The sequence below is a fragment of the Oncorhynchus gorbuscha genome, linkage group LG01, assembly GCF_021184085.1.
Source record: "Oncorhynchus gorbuscha isolate QuinsamMale2020 ecotype Even-year linkage group LG01, OgorEven_v1.0, whole genome shotgun sequence".
In the NCBI taxonomy this organism is placed as follows: Eukaryota; Metazoa; Chordata; class Actinopteri; order Salmoniformes; family Salmonidae; genus Oncorhynchus; species Oncorhynchus gorbuscha.
The window spans coordinates 70,670,822-70,691,840 of record NC_060173.1 but is presented as its reverse complement, the minus strand read 5'-3'; the positions used below and the strand labels follow the sequence as shown (position 1 = coordinate 70,691,840).

Here is a 21,019-nt window from a genome sequence, read left to right as displayed (position 1 = left end):
ATTTAGGCAATACATCAGAAATAAAATGTTTTTTGATAACTCCCTACACGAAATGTTTTTCGTGTAGGGATTTCTCTTATTGTCAAGGATCCCAATTTGGTTTTAAATTTTAACGCTCACAGACCTAGTTACAGAGCATGACTGTCGTGGAAATTTCCTGTATCTACCAAATCATGAGAGCAAACCACACACAAGTCAGAGTTATCATAAAATCCATCTTTAATTACATGAGCTCCATCACAACCCTGTGACTCTCAGATCAATTCAGTGTTTATAAATTAATTCTCTGAGAGTCCTTACACATTGCAACTGAGATCCTTTATAGCAAAGACACACATAGCCAGACAGCATTGGCCATAAATTATCGTTCAGCTTTGTCTCCTAAACTATGTCCTTTTCTCGCTCTCAGGACCATAAAACAAACCTATCAACAGGCATATATCAAATACTCCCTCCTTGACAAGATCAGAGACACAGTGACTGGCACACAGACATTGTGGAGCCAAGAGACAATTGATTCAAAAGATATGTTTACATATGAAGACAAGCTTGACCCCTCTCTGCGGCCCAAGTAACTGACCCCATGTCAGAGAACAGATAACTGCAACCGGCCAACAGTATTATCCAAAAATAGACATTCTGAAGAGAAATAACTCGCAAGCATATAATGAATATAAAACATCTTATCTATGTTACCAACTAATTCTGATTATTCCCCAACATGACATTTCAATAAAATTTAGTTATCCTAATGCGCCAAATCAATTGCGAAAATTGAAATAAGGCTATTTTGGGTCTCAACTGTTTTGCTATGGATCCTCAAATACTTTAACCAGGCTGTGACGCCTTCCCTCTCAAGGGAAAAATGTAGTGTGCAAAATCATCTTATTGGTCACTATATGCTTCTGAACATTCAGTTTTTTTTTCTTATTCCCTTAATGCCAGTTTCTTTGGAAGAATATTTCCTTACATCATGTGGTCACATTTCTTGAGCATGAAATCTAATAGTTTGCCCTCTTCAAACTGGGTTTAAACTTCAGCTACGTAATAGTTTTGGGTTATCATTTTATTTTCAAGTTTTGAGTGCAAATATTTTAAGTAATGGAATTTCTCTGTCACATCAATGTACTTGACAAATATCACATTCCAGTCAATGTCATTCCTGAGGATATCAACTTGTGTGTAGTCTTCTAGGTCCTTGATATATATATATATATATATCAAGGACCTAGAAGACTACACACAAGTTGATATCCTCCGGAATGACATTGACTGGAATGTGGTATATATATATATATATACTGCTCAAAAAAATAAAGGGAACAGTAAAATAACACATCCTAGATCAGAATGAATGAAATATTCTTATTAAATACTTTTTTCCTTACATAGTTGAATGTGCTGACCACAAAATCACACAAAAATGATCAATGGAAATCAAATGTATCAACCCATGGAGGTCTGGATTTGGAGTCACACTCAAAATTAAAGTGGAAAACCAAACTACAGGCTGATCCAACTTTGATGTAATGTCCTTAAAACAAATCAAAATGAGGCTCAGTAGTGTGTGTGGCCTCCACGTGCCTGTGTAACCTCCCTACAATGCCTGGGCATGCTCCTCATGAGGTGGTGGATGGTCTCCTGGGGGATCTCCTAGACCTGGACTAAAGCATCCGCAAACTCCTGGACAGTCTGTGGTGCAATGTGGCGTTGGTGGATGGAGTGAGACATGATGTCCCAGATGTGCTCAATTGGATTCAGGTCTGGGGAACGGGCGGGCCAGTCCATAGCATCAATGCCTTCCTCTTGCAGGAACTGCTGACACACTCCAGCCACATGAGGTCTAGCATTGTCTTGCATTAGGAACCCAGGGCCAACCGCACCAGCATATGGTCTCACAAGGGGTCTGAGGATCTCATCTCGGTACCTAATGGCAGTCAGGCTACCTCTGGCGAGCACATGGAGGGCTGTGCGGCCCCCCCAAAGAAATGCCACCCCACACCATGACTGACCCACTGCCAAACCGGTCATGCTGGAGGATGTTGCAGGCAGCAGAATGTTCTCCATGGCGTCCCCAGACTGTCACGCCTGTCACGTGCTCAGTGTGAACCTGCTTTCATCTGTGAAGAGCACAGGGCGCCAGTGGCGAATTTGCCAATCTTGGTGTTCTCTGGCAAATGCCAAACGTCCTGCACGGTGTTGGGCTGTAAGCACAACCCCCACCTGTGGACGTCGGGCCCTCATACCACCCTCATGGAGTGATTTTCTGACCGTTTGAGCAGACACATGCACATTTGTGGCCTGCTGAAGGTCATTTTGCAGGACTCTGCCAGTGCTTCTCCCGCTCCTCCTTGCACAAAGGCGGAGGTAGCGGTCCTGCTGCTGGGTTGTTGCCCTCCTATGGTCTCCTCCACATCTCCTGATGTACTGGCCTGTCTCCTGGTAGCGCCTCCATGCTCTGGACACGACGCTGACAGACACAGCAAACCTTCTTGCCACAGCTCGCATTGATGTGCCATCCTGGATGAGCTGCACTACCTGAGCCTCTTGTATGGGTTGTAGACTCCGTCTCATGCTACCACTAGAGTGAAAGCACCGCCAGCATTCAAAAGTAACCAAAATATCAGCCAGGAAGCATAGGAACTGAGAAGTGGTCTGGTTATCACCTGCAGAACCACTCCTTTATTGGGGGTATCTTGCTAATTGCCTATAATTTCCACCTGTTGTCCATTCCATTTGCACAACAGCATGTGAACTTTATTGTCAATCAGTGTTGCTTCCTAAGTGGACAGTTTGATTTCACTTGACTTGGAGTTACATTGTGTTCCCTTTATTTTTTTGAGCAGTGTGTATGTATGTATATATATAACGCACACAGTGGGGAGAACAAGTATTTGATACACTGCCGATTTTGCAGGTTTTCCTACTTACAAAGCATGTAGTCTGTAATTTTTTTATCATAGGTACACTTCAACTGTGAGAGACGGAATCTAAAACAAAAATCCAGAAAATCACTATGATTTTTAAGTAATTAATTTAGTCTGGCCAGTTCTATGTGCTGCAAATCATTTTAATGCCAAGTATCTCTCTGTTACAATATACAGGCCAGCTGGGCCTTTACAGCACCAGAGTAGTAGTTATCTCAATATTGTGGTTCAATGCAGCATTTTAGTACGTGAGACCGGTCTTCAGTCCGGTTCCGAGACCACGTATTGAGTTTTGGTCTTGTCTCGGTGTCAGATACATTTGTACTCAGTCTTGACTCGGTTTTGGACAGTGAGGACTCTTGATATATCCTGAGGCCAGCTGAGTAAAAAACACATTATCAGTTATATATCGTGGAGCCCCCTCCCCCATAGGGGAGCTCCTGCCTAGGCAGCGAATATCCTGAGAGAAAATTATGCACACACCTGCAGCCAATAGGAGTACAGGTGTCCCTATATAAGGGGATGCGTCCCCACAATCAGCCTCCCATTATCCTCCCAGCGACAGAACTGAAGAAGCCTAGAAGAGAAGAGAGAAGTCTCAGGACGAGCCCACTGTCTATCTCCTGGTCTCGACGTCGTCCATCAATGAGCATGCTTTTTCTACCCCCAAAAACTTTTAAGAGCTCAGTGTTGCTGCTCCACTATGGCGGCTATGGACCTGCGCAGCACGCTAGGGGCGGCCTTACAGATCCCCCGGAATGCGCTAGCTGCGCCCTCGTTTCTTTAAAGAAGAATTGGCAGCGTTGGGTGTTTTTTGGGGTAGATCTTCCTCTAGAGGACGCCATGTCTGTGTTAGCCTCAGGTTCTGAGACGTCATATGATGACGGAGCCTCCGGAGAAGACGAGGATGTTGGGAAGTGTCTGGGTTTTTCTCCGGGGAAAAACCCACCCCACTGACCAAGGCTGAAATGACCCCCCCGCCCCAGGGAGAGCGAGGGGAATTTCACATCCTTGGGCAAGGAAGAGACAGGCTCTGAATTTTCAGCAGCCCCCTCCTACGCCACGGCCTCTCTGCGCTTTGACTTTACAGGGCTCATTGAGCGGGCCACAAGCCGTCTGGAGATTGCACTGCCCCCTATTCCTTCCAACCCGAAAGTGGATATGAAGGTTGGCGGCCCATACTCTAAACCGAGACGGGCGGCTGTGCCTTTGGCAAAATACAAGAAGAGTGCGGTCAGGGCGCCGGCAAAGGCGTACACCCCATTCACCAGAGTGGACGACAAACGGCTTCAGGAGATCCCTATGCTCGAGCACGCCCGAGCTGCGTACCTTGTCCCAGGTTTGAGCTCCTGGCCGTCGTCCAAGAAACCCACACTACCTACGACAGACTCGCATCCCAGCTGGTAGAGAAGTCCTTTGCTCTAGGGGTACAGGATGTAGCAGCAGCAAGTAATATTGCCCTCCCGGCAGCCTCTCTGTCCTGTCTCAACATGGGTAGGACTGAGCTGTCTGGAGAAGAGATGGAGGAAGCTTTGAGGATAGCGCCGGAAAGGCGTCGGCTGTATGAGCGGGGAGGTCCACGTCCACTTTGGTGGTCGCGGAGCGCCACCTCTGGCTGTCTGACTGCTGTGAAGGTTGACTGACAAAGCCACCCTACTAAACGCCCCCATCTCTGACAGCGGTCTCTTCGGAACCGCTGTCAAATATGCGGCTCTTCGTTTTGGGAGCTAGAGGAGGAGAAGCAGCAGCTTCTTCAACAGAGCTCCACCGTCTTTAGTAGACCTGAGTCTACGGCCAGACGGAGAGCCTGTCGAACGGCAGCATCCGGTGCACCAAGAGTGGGCCCCGCCCCTCCGGCGGTACCAGAGAAGGCAGCCACTCCCCCGGCGAGAGATCTTAATTTCGTCACCCTGGCGACCTAGGGGCAGCCAGAAGAGACGGCGACCATGAAGGGAAGAGGACGGCAGAGAGCGCAGCACCTTGCGTGGCAGCTCCCACTGTTCCCCCCACCCCTGCAAAGGGAGTAGCCAATGTGTCGTTTGTTAATAAAGAATGTGTTACATCTGATTTTGTCATAAGATAACCTCTTTTCCATAACAAACCTGAGATCATTCATGTTCCTTCTCTTTCTATCTCTCTCTCTTCCTCTCACTGCTCTGTGTGTAGCACAGCCCATCATGGCTGCGTAGCTGAGCAGACGCATGAGGACGTTGTGGGTGGAAATGACATGAGGGCAGCAAAGCGGACACTCTTGATGAGCCGCCATGCTATACCTCATGAGAACCCTACACCTACACGGTGGCGGGTAGCCACGGCAGCAGGTAGCGTAGTGGTTAGAGCGTTGGATTAGTAACCGAAAGGTTGCAAGATCGATTCCCCGAGCTGACAAGGTAAAATCTGTAATTTTGCCACTGAACATGGCAGTTAACCCACTGTTCCTAGGCCGTCATTGAAAATAAGAATTTGTTCTTAACTGACTTGCCTAGTTAAATAAAGGTAAAAAATAACTCAGGCAGGTGCCTCAGTTAGTGCAGCTCAGACCCGTGCTGTGTTCACGGAGGGCTGCAACCACAAGGTTACATGTGTAACCAAAGTGTCAACGCCCCCGTTTCTCACAGAACACACCAATATTTCCTCCCCCTTTCAACCCTGGGCTTGTCCCACTTCTTCAGTGTCGAGGGACAGTGGCGGCTTGGGCCAAAGAGGAATACACGTCCTGTACCACAGCTTCGCACTCTCCCGCTCTCAGAACATTATTGGGAGTGGCAGCAAAGCTGCACTCAAGCTAAGCTGCATGTTGGAGAAGGGTTATGCCATCCAATTCCACCGAACTCCTCCCCTATTTTCTGGCGTGGTGGAGACTGTGATGAAGACGGCAGAGAAAATAGCTGCTCTTGTGAAAGAGATTCTGGAATTTCTCGCGAAGGAGGTGGTCACAGTAATCCCCAAGAGCAAAGGAATACTACTTCCTAGTGCTTAAAGAAGACTGGGGAATGAGGCCAATATTGGATTTACGCACTCTCAACGAGAGCGAAGCCAAAAGGCCTGTTCGAGTGCTTATGAGAACGTCTGCTGGAATGTATCCACAACAAATACTTTTGTATAAGCTTAGACCTAAAGGATGCATACTTTCATGTGCCGGTGCATCTACGTCACAGGAAGTTTCTGCATTTTGCCTTGCAAAGGTTGGCAAAAAAGTAGGCAAGTATGCCATTCGGTGGAGGTAGCATTGGAACCGATGCGTCGTCAAGGGACAAGGCTACTAGCCTACCTAGCCAACCTACTGGTTCTCGCCCCGTCAGCAGAACTGGCGACAGACAGTGATTTATCTCACACGTCTGGGGTTTGCTGTGTATGGTGAAAAGAGCTGCGCCTTGGACCAGTCATCAGATTGTCCACCTGTGTTCACAGCTAGACACTGTGACTATGAAGGCTCGAATTTTGGATCCTAGACGGGCTGCCTTGTTGCTGGCCCTAAGAAGTTTTTACACTGTGACGGCACATTTCTGTCATGACACTCTTGGGTCTCATGTAGTCTGCCCACTCCGCGGTTCCGCTGGGATTTCTGCACATGCGCAGAACATCGATGGTTTGCCCAGCTACAACTGGACCCAGTGAGGCAATGTCATCGTTTGGTAGGTCCCCTCTCACTCAGAGCGGACCTGAACTATTGGAGAGGCCCGTGCGTCCTAATGCAAAGTGTCCCAAATAGGCAGTGTCCTCCTACATTCCAGTGTTTACGGACGCTTGTCTGACTGAATGGGGAGGGACAGGCTTGGGCGGTCAGAGGTGTGTATCAACCTGGAGTTGGAGACAGTTCTACTGGTTCTGACCCACTTTGTGTCTACCCTAGGGGGTCAAGACGTGCTGGTCTGGTCGGACAACCGAACCACAGTAGCCTACATAAATCACAAAGGATGAGGCAGTTCTGCACTCCACGGGCTGGCAGAGGAATTGTGGCTGTGGGCTCACAAGCACCTTCACTCGTTGACAGCAGCACACATTCCAGGCTATCGGAACGTCAGAGCAGACCTCCCGAGTGGCGCAGAGGTCTAAGGCACTGCATCTCAGTGCTAGATGCATCACTACAGGACAGCTTGATTCGAATCCAGCTGTATCACAACCGGCTGTGATTGGGAGTCCCATTTGGCAGCGCACGATTGGCCCATGTTCGGTCGGTGTAGGCCATCCTTGTAAATAATAATTTGTTCTTAACTGACTTGCCTAGTTAACCTTTTATTTAAATTTTAAAAAATACAAATAAATGTCTTGAGGGGGTCCCCGAGACTAGTGACAACTGCATCCCGACATTGTTATCCAAATATGGGAATGGCTTGGGAGAGCTGAGGTGGACCTGTTTGCGTCACGTGTGAACGCGCAGTGTCTCCTATGGTTCTCTCTACGACCCCAGGACGAACCGGCACTAGGGATAGACGCTTTTGCGCACCAACTGTGGCCTGTACGCATTTCCACCGCTGTCCTGCATTCTCCCACTGCTAGCCCGCATGAGAACAGGAAGGCTGTCAATCATATTGATAGCCCCCGATCACCCAGGGGCTCCTTGGTACTTGGAGATGACTCAAATCTTGGTTGCGCCATCATGGTTGGAGTGCTGTTGGTTATCTGATTCAGTAATCAGAACCATACAGGCTTCACATGTTGTTGAATGCCAGCAAATGGAACGTGTTCCACGGGGTCCACAGAGAATGTGGACCCCGTGTGATGTCAGGTTGAGTGTGTGCTCTCATTCCTACAGTTCATGTTTGACAAGCAGCGCTCACCCGCCACCATTAAGGTGTTCGCGGCAGCGATTTCAGCTTGTCATGAGGGGTTTGGCAGTGACAGTCTTCAGCCAAGCTCTAGTGAAACAGTTTCTATTGGGAACGTGGCGGCTTAGGCCAATGCCTAGAGCCACTCTGCCCCAGTGGGATTTGATTGTGTTACTCGAGGTGCTCTGCAAGACGCCGTTCGAGCCATTGAATCAAATTCCCCTCAAGATGTTGTCTCAGAAGACGGCACTGTTGCTTGCTTTAACTACGGCCAAGCGCGTCAGTGATTCGTGTGCTCTTTCGACGAGACCCGACTGCCTTTCCATCAATGGCCATTTGAGCAGAGCGTGTTACGTCCTAACTCAGAATTTATGCAGAAGGTTATTAAGAGCTCATTTAGGGCATAGACTGTTGCGCTGTGGGCCTTCTCCCCCCTCCCCATGTGGAGAGGAGGGACTTCATCGCCTGTGCACGGTGCGCGCCTTGGCGATGATTAGGTCATTGCCTCAGCTGTTTTTGTCACAGTGCTAGTACACTTGGTAGACCACTTTCTAAACAGCGGCTGTCTAATTGGCTTTGTGAAGGCATTTAGGTGGCTTATGAGGCGGTAGGGCGGCCATTACCTCAGGGTGTAAGAGCCCACTCCACTCATGGAGCAGAGGAAGTGGATAGAGAGGATAGAGGACTTCAGGGGTAGAGGATATTTTTGCAGCAGCGTCGTGGTCATCACAGTCTCCTTTGATCTGATTCTATCTGTCGTCTAGCTCGTTCTGTACTCAGCGTGGCTGAAGGGAGAAATTGAGTTAAAGGATGCAGGACTATTGGGCGGGGTTCCCATTAGGTCCACTCTTTTTTTCAAGGAGAGAGACGTGACCTCTGTTTGATACTGTCAGTACAGTAGAGAATGTCTTGACCGCCCATCTGTGTGTAACTGTGTTGGGCCAGCGTGATGAGGGAACTAGTACTGTAACTAGTGTTACTTTACCATTAGAATGGTCACTAAATTTGATGGAATATTGAGTTAAATATCTGCTGAGTCATATTCTATTATCTGCCCACGAATCATTCACTTTGCATATTGATTGAGTATGGTGGGTTACACTGAGAAATCTGTGAGTATGTCTTCTAAACTGTTTGCTGATGGGAATGCTAGAGCTAAGGTGAGAAGTGCAGGACTAATGGACAGCGTTTCCATCAGCTTTTTCCATTTAGAAAGACTACATGACTCCTGGGGTGGTACAGTAGAGTCATGTCTATGACTGTGTTTGTGCTGATGGATTAGGGATATTGTTCTGTAACTAGTATTACAGTACTACTAGACCAATCTTAAAATTGACAGAATATTGAAGTATCATCTATCTGTTTGTATAGATTAGCTCATATGTTTATCTACCCACTAGTCATTGGCAAATACCTCTAGACTGAGTAGGGTGGATTACAGGACTGCAGGATTTGGTCACAGCCATTGCTGTGTCCAAACCTTTCGTTAAGTGGGAAGAGTTAGACTTGGCAGGGAGTACATTTTGGGAGTGTTTCGCTCCGCCTTAAACCACTGTAGAACAATAGTTACCGGAGTGTAACTCCAGTTCTATGAGTGGAGCAGAGCCCCACAGGGCTTAAGGCCCTGCCGACCCCCAGTCTTGCTGAAGATCATTTTCGGGAGGCTGATTGTGGGGAAGCATCCCTTTATATACTGACAGCTGTACTCCTATTGCCTGCAGGTGCGTGCATAATTTTATTTCAGGCTATTCGCTGCCTAGGCAGTGAGGTTAACTTCTTGGCACATCCATCCCGTTAGCGGGATCATTTTCGTCAACATCCGCTGAATTACAGAGTGCCAAATTCAAATTAAATGACTAAAAATATTCCATTTTCATGAAATCGCAAGTGCAATATAGCAAAACACAGTTTAGCTTGTTGTTAATCTACCTGCTGTAACAGATTTCAAAAAAGATTTACAGCAAAAGCTATCCAAGCGCTTGTTAGGGCATCTCTCTCAGCAGACAAAACATTACAAACCGCTAGCAGCAAAGTAAATTGGTCACTAAATTCAGAAAAGCAATAAAATGAATCTTCGGATGTTTGCACTCACGAGACTCCCAGTTACACAATAAATGTTCCTTTTGTTCGATAAAGATGATTTTTATATCCAAATACCTCCATTTGGTTGGCGCGTTTTGTTCAGAAATCCACAGGCTCATGATGGGCAGACAAAAATTCCAAATAGTATCCGTAAAGTTCGTAGAAACATGTCATACGTTTTTTATAATCAATCCTCAGGTTGTTTTTACAATAAATAATAGATCATATTTCAACCGGACCGTAGCTTTTTCAATAGGAGAGAGAGAGAGAAAATGTCCGCTCCAAGCTGTTGCGCAAGCAAAACTCTGCTGGCATCCAGCCATCCACTGACGAGATGTGATCGTTTCAGAATAAAAGCCTGAAACTATGTCTAAAGACTGTTCACACCATGTGGAAGCCATAGGGAAATATGGTTGACATCCCTTTAAATGAAGGGAAGGCATGCAATATCAGTTCTGTTATTCTCACAGACAATATTTTGACCGTTTTGGAAACTTTAGTGTGTTTTCTATCCTAATCTGACAACTATAGGCATATTATAGATTCTGGGTCTGAGATATAGGCAGTTTCATTTGGGAGGTTTTTCATCCAAAGATCATCAAAGTACTGCCCCCTACACTCAACAGGTTAACCACTAGGAGCAAAGCTCCCAGAACCCCTTAGAACGGGTTACTATTGCTTCCATTCAGTCAGCGCATAAAATGGCTTGGCCTGGCCAAATATATGCATTCCTTTCTTGAAACATTATCTTAACAGCCTATATATCTACTATACACTGTTTTGCACAGTGGTGAACCTATAGACCTTCAGTGTGCGACAGGTTGGTGATTCTGAAAGGACAGCAGCCGTAATGCCAGCACACATGTAGGAGAGTGCACTTTTTGTAAAACACAAAGAGCCAGTGGTTTAGTAGGTATAAACCGTATACCCACTTTTTTTCAGTGGGCATTGCTTATTCTCACTTCTTAATCCCTTCTGAAGCGTATCAAAATAGTGTGGTGGAGGTATACGACTTACCAATTATGTAGTACAATAGAGAAATCATGCACAAAGTAGCTTACGCAATTGCAAAGCATGTGAAATATATTCACACATGGCCTAGTTTCAACGAAATATCATCTGCAGGCAGCAAGAGTGTGCAGCTCTCAACTGGTTTTGGCATGGAGCAGCTCACAGAAGAATGACATCGGGAGCCAGGCCCTGACATGCCCACCCACTGGGGAGCCAGGCCCTGACATGCCCACCCACTGGGGAGCCAGGCCCTGACATGCCCACCCACTGGGGAGCCAGGCCCTGACATGCCCACCCACTGGGGAGCCAGGCCCTGACATGCCCACCCACTGGGGAGCCAGGCCCTGACATGCCCACCCACTGGGGAGCCAGGCCCTGACAGGCCCACCCAATGGGGAGCCAGGCCCTGACAGGTCCACCCAATGGGGAGCCAGGCCCTGACATGCCCACCCACTGGGTCGCTGGTCAAATGTTTATGTGAACAGATGTATATGAACAGATTTGAATAAGATTTTCATGTTGCTAAAATTCGCTCGGCTGGCATACCATGTTGTTTCTTAATTGTTAGTTGGTGGATATAGTGCTGACAAGTTATTATGCACAGGACGGTGGGTGTGCCGTATGAAAAAATGTGGAGTGTTGGTTGCTAACCCTAACCCTTGACACACAAACATCTGTAGAGACTGAATGGTTTGAGCCAGAAACTGACCCATCTATCTATGGAAAGCGGAGACTCTCAGAATATAATACATTAGATCTGGTAAAAGATAATACAGAGAAGAAAAAAAAAGTTTTTATTTTGTACCATCTTTCAAATGCAAGAGAAAGGTCATAATGTATTATTCCAGTATATGCCATTTAGCAGACACTTTTATCCAAAGCGACTTACAGTAGTCATGTGTGCATACATTCTACGTATGGGTGGTCCCGGGAATCGAACCCACTACCCTGGTGTTACAAGCGCCATGCTCTACCAACTGAGCTACAGAAGGACAACAGCAGTGAATGTGCAAAGTTTGGTTCCTTGGATCAGTCTATTCTTTGAACCATTCTGTTCAAAATGTTGTATCAAGACTGCCCGAAATGTGCCTAATTGGTTTATGAATAACTTTTCATGTTCAAAACTGTGCACTCTCCTCAAAAAATAGCATGGTATTCTTTCACTGTAATAGCTACTGTAAATTGTCCTAACTGTAACTGAAAGCCATCTTAGAATTAGGGCCTTCCTCTGACACCGCCTGGTATAGAGGTCCTGGATGGCAGGAAGCTTGTACGTACTGGGCCGTACACACTATCCTCTGTACTGCGTTGCGGCCGAGCAGTTGCCATACCAGGCAATGATGCAACCAGGATGCTCTCGATGGTGCAGCTGTAGAACCGTTTTAGGATCCATGCCAAATCTTTTCAGTCTCCTGAGAGAGAATAGGTTTTGTTGTGCCCTCTTCACGACTGTCTTGGTATGCTTGGACCTGGTTAGTTGGTTGGTGAAGTGGACACCAAGGAACTTGAAGCTCTCAACCTGCTCCACTACAGCCCCGTCGATGAGAATGGAAGCGTGCTTGGTCCTCCCTTTCCTGTAGTCCGCAATCATCTCCTTTAGTCTTGATCATGTTGAGGGAGAGGATGTTGTCCTGGCACCACACAGCCAGGTCTCTCTCGTTGTCGGTGATCAGGCCTACCACTGTTATCATCAAACTTAATGATGGTGTTGGAGTCGTGCCTGGCCATGCAGTCATGAGTGAACAGGGAGTACATGAGGGGGCTGAGCACACACCCGAGGGACCCCCGTGTTGAGGATCAGCGCGGCGAATGTGTTGTTACCTACCCATACCATCTGGGGGTGGCCCGTCATGAAGTCCAGGATCCAGATGCCTTTATCTAGCTTCTGACGACCTAGCCAATGGCTGATTTAACAATCTAGATTTTTCTCCCCAGAGACCAGCAAAGAACATCCTGATTGTATATATTTCTTTCGCTTCTGTGTTAACTCTTTCCATTAATAACTGAAGAGATTTACATTTTTTCATAAATCCTTAGCCCTTCTCTGAAGGCGTAGAAGGCCCATTGTTCACCACTGTGTTTGGGTTAGTAATAATTTGTAGTGGCTATATTTTCCCTCAGAATGCATTTTCTTGACATTTCTAAATCCACATGTTGTTCTGAAATATGAACACAGAAATACTGGATATTTTGAACTCTTATTGTGGTGGTGATTTTGTAAAATTACAAAAATCGGCCTTGAACTGGACATGGTCTCAGACCCATTGACCCCCTCCCGGTCTAGACTCGGACTCAACTTGCTCCGGTCTTGGTCTTGAACACAACAATGTGCTTCTCCATGATTAGCAGACCTGGATTCAAATAGTACATTTGCAAATCGCTCTAATACTTTGAGGGTTTCATTGAGCCAGTCCAGTGTGTCAGATGTGCGGGGACTATTCAGTTGTTCCCATTGCGCCAGGCAAGCACAGCTCAAGTATTTGAAAGAACATGGATACAACTTGAACGCTGGTTTGACGATTACCATGCAAGCTGTTCAGTTATCCAGCTGCCTGTCCTCACACCCAAGCCATCCTCATAAAAGCCACTTTAGGAAAGTGGAGCATAGTGCTCAATATGGTCTGTAGCTATCCAGATTTTCATGCAAATGTATAAAAATCTGCATACTGAAAATATGCTCATTTTCCAGCCAGTGATGTTTCCACCAAAAGGACTTGTATTTTTTTTGCTTGAGTTTTCATGCACTGAATAAAAATCTTAAGTTCAATGTGTTTCCATTGCATTTTCAACTTTAAATGGCAAATGGCCCTATTCTGTTCTTGGCACGTGCTCTCTAGCCAACAGCAGATACAGTATGAGTAGGCAACTCTACATTATGATGTTGTGGATAAGAGCGAGCATATTTTTATTTGTTAAGAGGCAGTCAAGCATCAATCATCATGTCACAGAATAAGACCCTCAATATTTATTGGAAAGGAGCATCAAGATCACTGTGAACTTTCACCACCCGGCGAAGTTCATTGTAACTTATTTCATCTGTAGCCAAATAAACTGCATGGTTGCCCGAGTTGTAGTGGGAGGATCACACACACCATATCATCACGTGACTCCAAGTTTACTTCAATATGATGGTTATTATATCAATATTTACCGACACAAAAATATCCCACCATGTCGACTGAACAAATGATCTTTCGGCATTTATAAAATTTTACAGAAATTTCCTGTTTCCATCACAGCTGTCATTACTTTTTTTTCGTAAGGTATGACTTTACCCATATAAGAATTGTAGATGGAAATGTGTTTTGTGGCAGTCAATTTTTGGGGAAATGATTTGTGCAGACATCATAAGACATTGTGAACTTGCTTTCCATTTTCATACCGTCATACAATTCTTCTGCAATTCCGGGATGAAGGTATTACCAGCTTAACACACAAGGGGGCACAAAAAAAGGTCATTGTTGATCTATTACCAAAATCCTAACAAAACATATGCACAAGTAATAGTGAAATCACACAAATGCTGTAAATGTTAACGAGCGAAAACGAATGTAAACTAATTGCAAAGATACACAAATTCAGCCCATAAAGTTATAAGCATAGTTAATAGCTACCGAATGTCACTTTAGGTGAGTGTGGACATTTACAAGCGAAATTGAACGAGAAATTGTGCAACTGAACAAAGTTTTGATGCATGCTTTTCAGAAGGAAGAGCAGCATGTGTTCATGGAGAAGAACGGGCAAAAAAAATACGAGTAGGATGGACGGGGGAAAAAATGGCAGTAGTACAGAACTCTGATATCGGAGCTTATAATGGCAGAAAGCCATTATAAGATATCTGATGGAAAATGTTTCGTTGTGAATTGAAATACAATTGTAACTTCATTACCTAATGTGCGCCGCACAACAGAGACTCGCCGATTATGTATAGAGCACTATGGACTATCCCATTGGGCCCTTTACAACAAACACGTTACTCCCTCAGCTGTTCTGGGGAACAACAGTAAGCTTCATAATGCAAAATAATGTGACAGGTGAAATGAAGAACTCAATGTGCTTTATCTTCTAACGTATTGCACAAGTTGACTACAGGTATTAACTTAAAAAGTAGCTACAAATAATCTCATTTTTGAGAAACTTCAAATATAGTTTTGACTGCATTGAAAAACCATTGACTTTTTTCAGAATACCCTGGTATACAGTATTTCCCTCAAGCCTACTTTCTACTCTTCTAAAGAAGCTGACTTGATCAATGTATCAAGGTCAGATTCCTCATTAATGTGTGTGCTTGTTTTTCAGGTCGGACGCTTCGAGGTGAACCTGATCAGTCCAGACAGTAAGACTGTGGTGCTGGAAAAGAGATTCAAAGACATCTCGTCCTGCTCTCAGGTTGGTAAACCTGGGTTTGTTTTTCACTCTGTGTTCCGTGTTTACATTCACATTCATCCAGCTCATCTCATCCCAATGCCACAGAGCCTTTCACAGGTGCAAATTCCCCAAACTTAACTCTTTTCTTGAACATGTCTACTTCATGAATAAATAAATGCGTTAGTTTGGGGGCTTTCATTGTCAGAGGATCATTTCTTAGTATTTTAGTACAAATGCACATTACTTCGGCTCAGTCTTTCATCTTTTCATTGTCATGGATTTACTTGACTACTAGTCCTACTAATATGATAGAAAATGGTATTTTGACACATCACGGAAAAAGGTGTTCGGTTCTAATTCTCAAAGTAACAACTCAACGGACTCTATGAAAGCTCAAACAAAGTTTATTCTTCCCATAGGGTCAGTACAGCTGCAATAGACAGACACTGTTCACACAAGCGCTGATCTTTAACCCTTTATCCTGAGTCTCCTACACATCTGTACAAGCACTGTATCTTTATTGCTAGGCAGGAAACTAAGTGATAAACTTTTCTTTCTCCCTTCTTACGGCTGAGATCACGTTAAAGAGATCGAATTGACAACAGCCAGTGAAAGTGCAGGGCGCCAAATTCAAACATCAGAAATCTCTCAAACATAAGTATTATACACCATTTCAAAGATAAACTTGTTGTTAATCCCACCACAGTGTCCGATTTCAAAAAGGCTTTACGAAGATAGCATACCATGCGATTATGTTAGGTCAGCACCTAGTCACAGAAAAACACAGCCATTTTTCCAGCCAAAGAGAGGGGTCACAAAAAGCAGAAATAGAGAACATGAATCACTAACCTTTGATGATCTTCATCATATGACACTCATAGGACTTCATGTTACACATGTATGTTTTGTTCGATAAAGTTCATATTTTTATCCAAAAATCTCAGTTTACCCTGGCACGTTATGTTCAGTGATGTTTTGCTTTCAAAACATCCGGTGATTTGGCAGAGAGCCACATCAATTTACAGAAATACTCATCATAAATGTTGATGAAAATACAAGTGTTATACATGGAATTAAAGGTATGCTTCTCCGTAATACAATCTTTGTGTCAGATTTCATAAAAGCTTTACAGAAAAAGCACACCATGTATAATCTGAGTACAGCGCTCAGAGACCAAAACAAGCCATGTTGTGGGGTCAACAGAAGTCAGAAATAGCATTATAAATATTCACTTACTTTTGATCTTCATTGGAATGCACTCCCAAGAATCCCAGTTCCACAATAAATGTTTGTTTTGTTCGATAAAGTCCATCATTTATGTCTAAATACCTCCTTTTTGTTCGCGCGTTTAGTTCACAAATCCAAATTCACAATTCGCAGGCACTTAGTTCAGACGACTGTTCCATTACAGTTCGTAGAAACATGCCGAACGATGTCTAGAATCAATCTTTAGGATGTTTTTATCATACATCTTCAATAATATTCCAACCAGACAATTCCTTTGTCTTTAGAAAGGAAAAGGAACAGAGCTCGTGCTCACGGCCACGCGCAAGACTTAGCTCATGGCATTCTGCCAGACACCTGACGCAAACAGCCCTAATTTGCTCCCCCTTCACAGTAGAAGCCAGAAACAAGGTTCTAAAGACTGACATCTAGTGGAAGCCTTAGGTAGTGCAATCTGATCAAATTTGACACTGTATATTGGATAGGCAAAGACTTGATAACCTACAAACCTCAGATTTCCCACTCCCTGGTTGGATTTTTCTCAGCTTTTTGCCTGCACAGAGTATAACAAATACTCATTCAAACAGTTTTAGAAACTTCAGAGTTTTCTATTCAAATCTACTAATTACATGCATATTGTAGCTTCTGGGCCTGAGTAGCAGGTATTTTACTCTGGGCACCTTATTCATCCAAGCTACTCAATACTGGCCCCCCAGCCATAAGAAGTTAACGTGACCTGACCTGACCTCGACCCCCTTCATCAATAATCCATGGCTCTCTCCCCTTATCAATGCCTGCCACGTGATCGCTTTCCCTACACTCAGTACATTCCAAGCTTAATTGCCCCCACCACATGCCTTCCTCCTACAGATAACCATTAACCTCTGGTGTAGCCCCTCGGCTATGGCACTCCTCAGGTCTCTATTAATGATTAATACAATTTAAAGTTCAGAAATGCATTCCTATCAAAGGTTAGTAAAACAATTACTTGAAGGGAGTCCAATTAAACAATAAAATAACAGAATTTGCCATCTGCCATATTTGGGGGAAAGATATTGCTCTTGTGTTATTGTTTGTACTTGATGTTTATAGCCTAATACATTTCGGCTAAGTATTGTTTAAACCAGGGACAGCCACTCAGTCCATAAAGGCTACATTACATAGCATTGCTGACGTCTTTCCTCACTTGCAAACAATGTTGTAGTAGGGGATTAAATTGATTTATAGAAAATGTAAATTGATTTATAGAAGGTTGAGAAACCTCTCTCCAACCAGTCTCTCAAACATATACTGTGCTGTATAAACTACCAATGAATTCTATACTTAAACTGTACCAATGTAGTGCATCTTCTGTATTGTAGCGTGTCATGATATTTGATTGTATTGTGCGGTTTGCTCAGGGTATAAACAAGACGGACCACTTTGGGTTTATCTTTCGCGACCCGGGGGAGACTGGTCCGGGCCAGTATGTGTGCTATGTCTTCCAGTGTGCCAGTAAATCCCTGGTGAGTATTGGCTAGCTCCTCCCACTGCACACCCCCTGTGTACATCTCATTTGACATTATCAATCATAGTCTGCTGCTGGAAAAATGTATGTGTTATGGCTTTACATCCCCTGCTATATTGTGGATAAAGAGTTACCTGTCTAAAAGAACACAGACGGTGCTCTTTAATCGAAGCCTCTTCAAAATAATCCAGTTAGAATCAGGAATTCCCCTGGGCAGCTGTCTATGCCCCTTACTTTTTTCAATCTTTACTAACGACATACCACTGGTTTTGAGTAAAGCCAGAGTGTCTGTATGCAGATGTATAGTGTTGAGTCATGTCAGCTACTACAGCGACTGAAATGACAGCAACAATTAACAAAGAGCTGCAGTTAGTTTTAGAATGGGTGGCAAGGAATAAGTAACCGCTAAATATGTATTTGGGACAAATCATTGACTAGAAGCGAAACCTCAACTACATACTGTATTAAATAATGTGGAAATTGAGCAACTGTCATTGTCCATAATATGCGCAACTCTGCCTACTTAACAGCCCTGTCAACAAGGCAGGTCCTACAGGCTCTAGTTTTGTCGCACTTGGACTACTGTTCAATAGTGTGGTCAGGTGCTACAAAGAGGGACTTATGGAAAATAGGCATAGACACATGCATACACACACACAATATCATATTCACTATACACACGTACACATGGATTTTGCTTTGGAGATATGTTGAAGTGGAGTTGGAGCCCGAGGGCACACACTTAGTTTGTTGTGAAATCTGTGATGAATGTATTGTAATGTTTTCAAAATTGTTTAACTGCCTTCATTTTGCCGGACTCCAGGAAGAGTAGCTGCTGGCTTTGCAACAGCTAATTGGGAACTATAATAAATACAAATTCAAATTGGTCCCTGACTGACTCCTTGTGGTTCCAATGGCTCAGTTCATTAGAGCAGGGTTCCCCATATGCAGAGTTTTAATCCAACCCTGCAGCAACACAATCGAATTAGCTAATTAGGGTCCAGAGAGGTGGTGTTGATTAGTTGAATATTTCAATCATGGGTCTTACAGAAGGGCTGAGCTTGCACATTCACTATCTGGAGATGGAGAACCATTTTAGCATGGTTGTGAGTTTGCTTCCTGCTTGGGCCACATAATGTGTTTGAATTGTTGCTATTATATACCTGGGCTATGTCAAAATGTTTAACTAAAGCTGTATGCACAACTAAATCTACTGTAGGCCTACCAGTATCACAAAACATTGGTCATAATGTATTGGGTTCTGAGTTAGCCTGGAGGAATGGTTATGTGGAATGCTAGGAATCCAAATTGTTGTTTGCTGTAAGTGGAGTTAGATGTGTGTGTGTGTGTGTGCCTATAGGTGGATGAGGTGATGCTTACTCTGAAGCAGGCCTTCAGTACGGCAGCAGCTCTGCAGAGCGCCAAGACACAGGTCAAGCTGTGCGAGGCCTGCCCTATGCACGACCTGCACAAACTCTGCGAGAGGATTGAGGGTATGCCAAAGTCTACTGGATCTATTACAGTGCCTTCAGAAAGTATTCACACCCCTTGACTTTTTCCCCACATTTTGTTGTGTTACAAGGTGGGATTAAAATGGATTTAATTGTATTTTTTGTCAGTGATCTACACAAAATACTCTGTCAAAGTGGAAGAAAAATTCTAACACACTAATATACTGTATCTTGATTACATAAGTATTCAACCCCATGTTTGAATCACCTTTGGCAGTGATTAAAGCTGTGAGTATTTCTAGATAAATCTCTTAAGAGCTTTGCACACCTGGATTGTACAATATTTGCACATTATTAATTTACAATTTCTTCAAGCTCTGTGAAGTTGGTTGTTAATCATTGCATGAAAGACATTTTCAAGACGATTTAAGTCAAAACTGTAACTAGGCCAGTCAGGAACATTCAATGTCGTTTAGGTAAGCAACTCCAGTGTATATTTGGCCTTGTGTTTTAGGTTATTGTCCTGCTGAAAAGTGAATTGGTCTCCCAGTGGCTGATGGAAAGCAGATTGAACCATGTTTTAGGATTTTGCCTGTTCTTAGCTCTATTCCATTTATTTTTATCCTAAAAAGCTCCCTAGTCCTTGCCGATGTTGAGCATACCCATAACATAATGCAGCCACCACCATGCTTGAAAATACGAAGAGTAGTACTCAGTGATGTGTTATTTGATTTGCCACAAACATACCGGATTGTATTCAGGACTTAACATTCATTTCTAATTTGTTGCAGTTTTGATTTAGTGCCTTATTAACAGGATGCATGTCTTGGAATATATAGGCTTCCTTTTTTCACTCTGTCATTTAGGTTAGTAGTATGGAGTAACTACAATGTTGTAGTTCTCCTATCAGCAATTCAACTCTAACTGTTTTAAAGTCACCATTGGCCTCATCAAATCCCAGAGCTATTTCCTTCCAATTCGGCAACTGAGTTAGTAAGGACATCTGTGTCTTTGTAGTTACTGGGTGTATTGATACACCATCCAAAGTGTAATTAATAACTACACCATGCTCAAAGGGATATTCACTGTCTTGTAGCAGGTTCAAGGGTGTGGGGTTTCCACGTCACCAAGTTCAATAACCAAACACACACAAGGAGCACAACTGGAATGCAAAATGGGGAGTTTTGCACACTGGGGAAAAGGGGGAAATCACCAGCCATTTCACAGTCCACAATCCGTTCTCTTTGTCCGTTCCGTTCTCCAGGGGTAATCCTTAAACTCGGGTCTTCAGCCAAACCGGTTTGGTACAGAGTGGGGGTAATTACAGTCCAGGTCACAACGGATAATCACACAGATATTTATCTCTCTTCATAACACACGCTTCCCTCTCCGTTCTCTGCCCCTTTGTGCAGGCCGCACAGGTACTCCCTGGCTTAATGATCCACAAGGCTCGCCTCATTGGGGCAGGAAGTCCATATAAGCCTCGGGGTGGAGCCAGCGGGGTGCAAGATATCTCCCTTCAATAACTACTCCCCTCACTTCTCCCTGCCGTCTGCTTTTTAAAATAATTGTTTTACCCATCTACCAATAGGTTCCCTTCTTTGCAAGGCACTGCTCGGCTGAGGGACCTTCCATATAATCGTATGTGTGTGTTTGGTACAGAGATGAGGTAGTCATTCA

The 21,019-nt window shown here is 44.3% G+C and overlaps 1 protein-coding gene across 2 annotated transcripts in view; it reads left to right on the top strand.

Moving 5' to 3' along the window:
• Positions 1-21,019, top strand: part of tbc1d4 (TBC1 domain family, member 4) — a 147,384-nt gene that overhangs the window by 39,026 nt on the left and 87,339 nt on the right. For both annotated transcript variants that reach the window (XM_046359210.1, XM_046359202.1), the window contains exons 5-7: positions 15,089-15,178; positions 17,782-17,886; positions 19,249-19,381. In XM_046359210.1, coding sequence (XP_046215166.1) covers positions 15,089-15,178; positions 17,782-17,886; positions 19,249-19,381 — 328 coding nt within the window. The remainder of the gene's footprint in view (positions 1-15,088; positions 15,179-17,781; positions 17,887-19,248; positions 19,382-21,019) is intronic.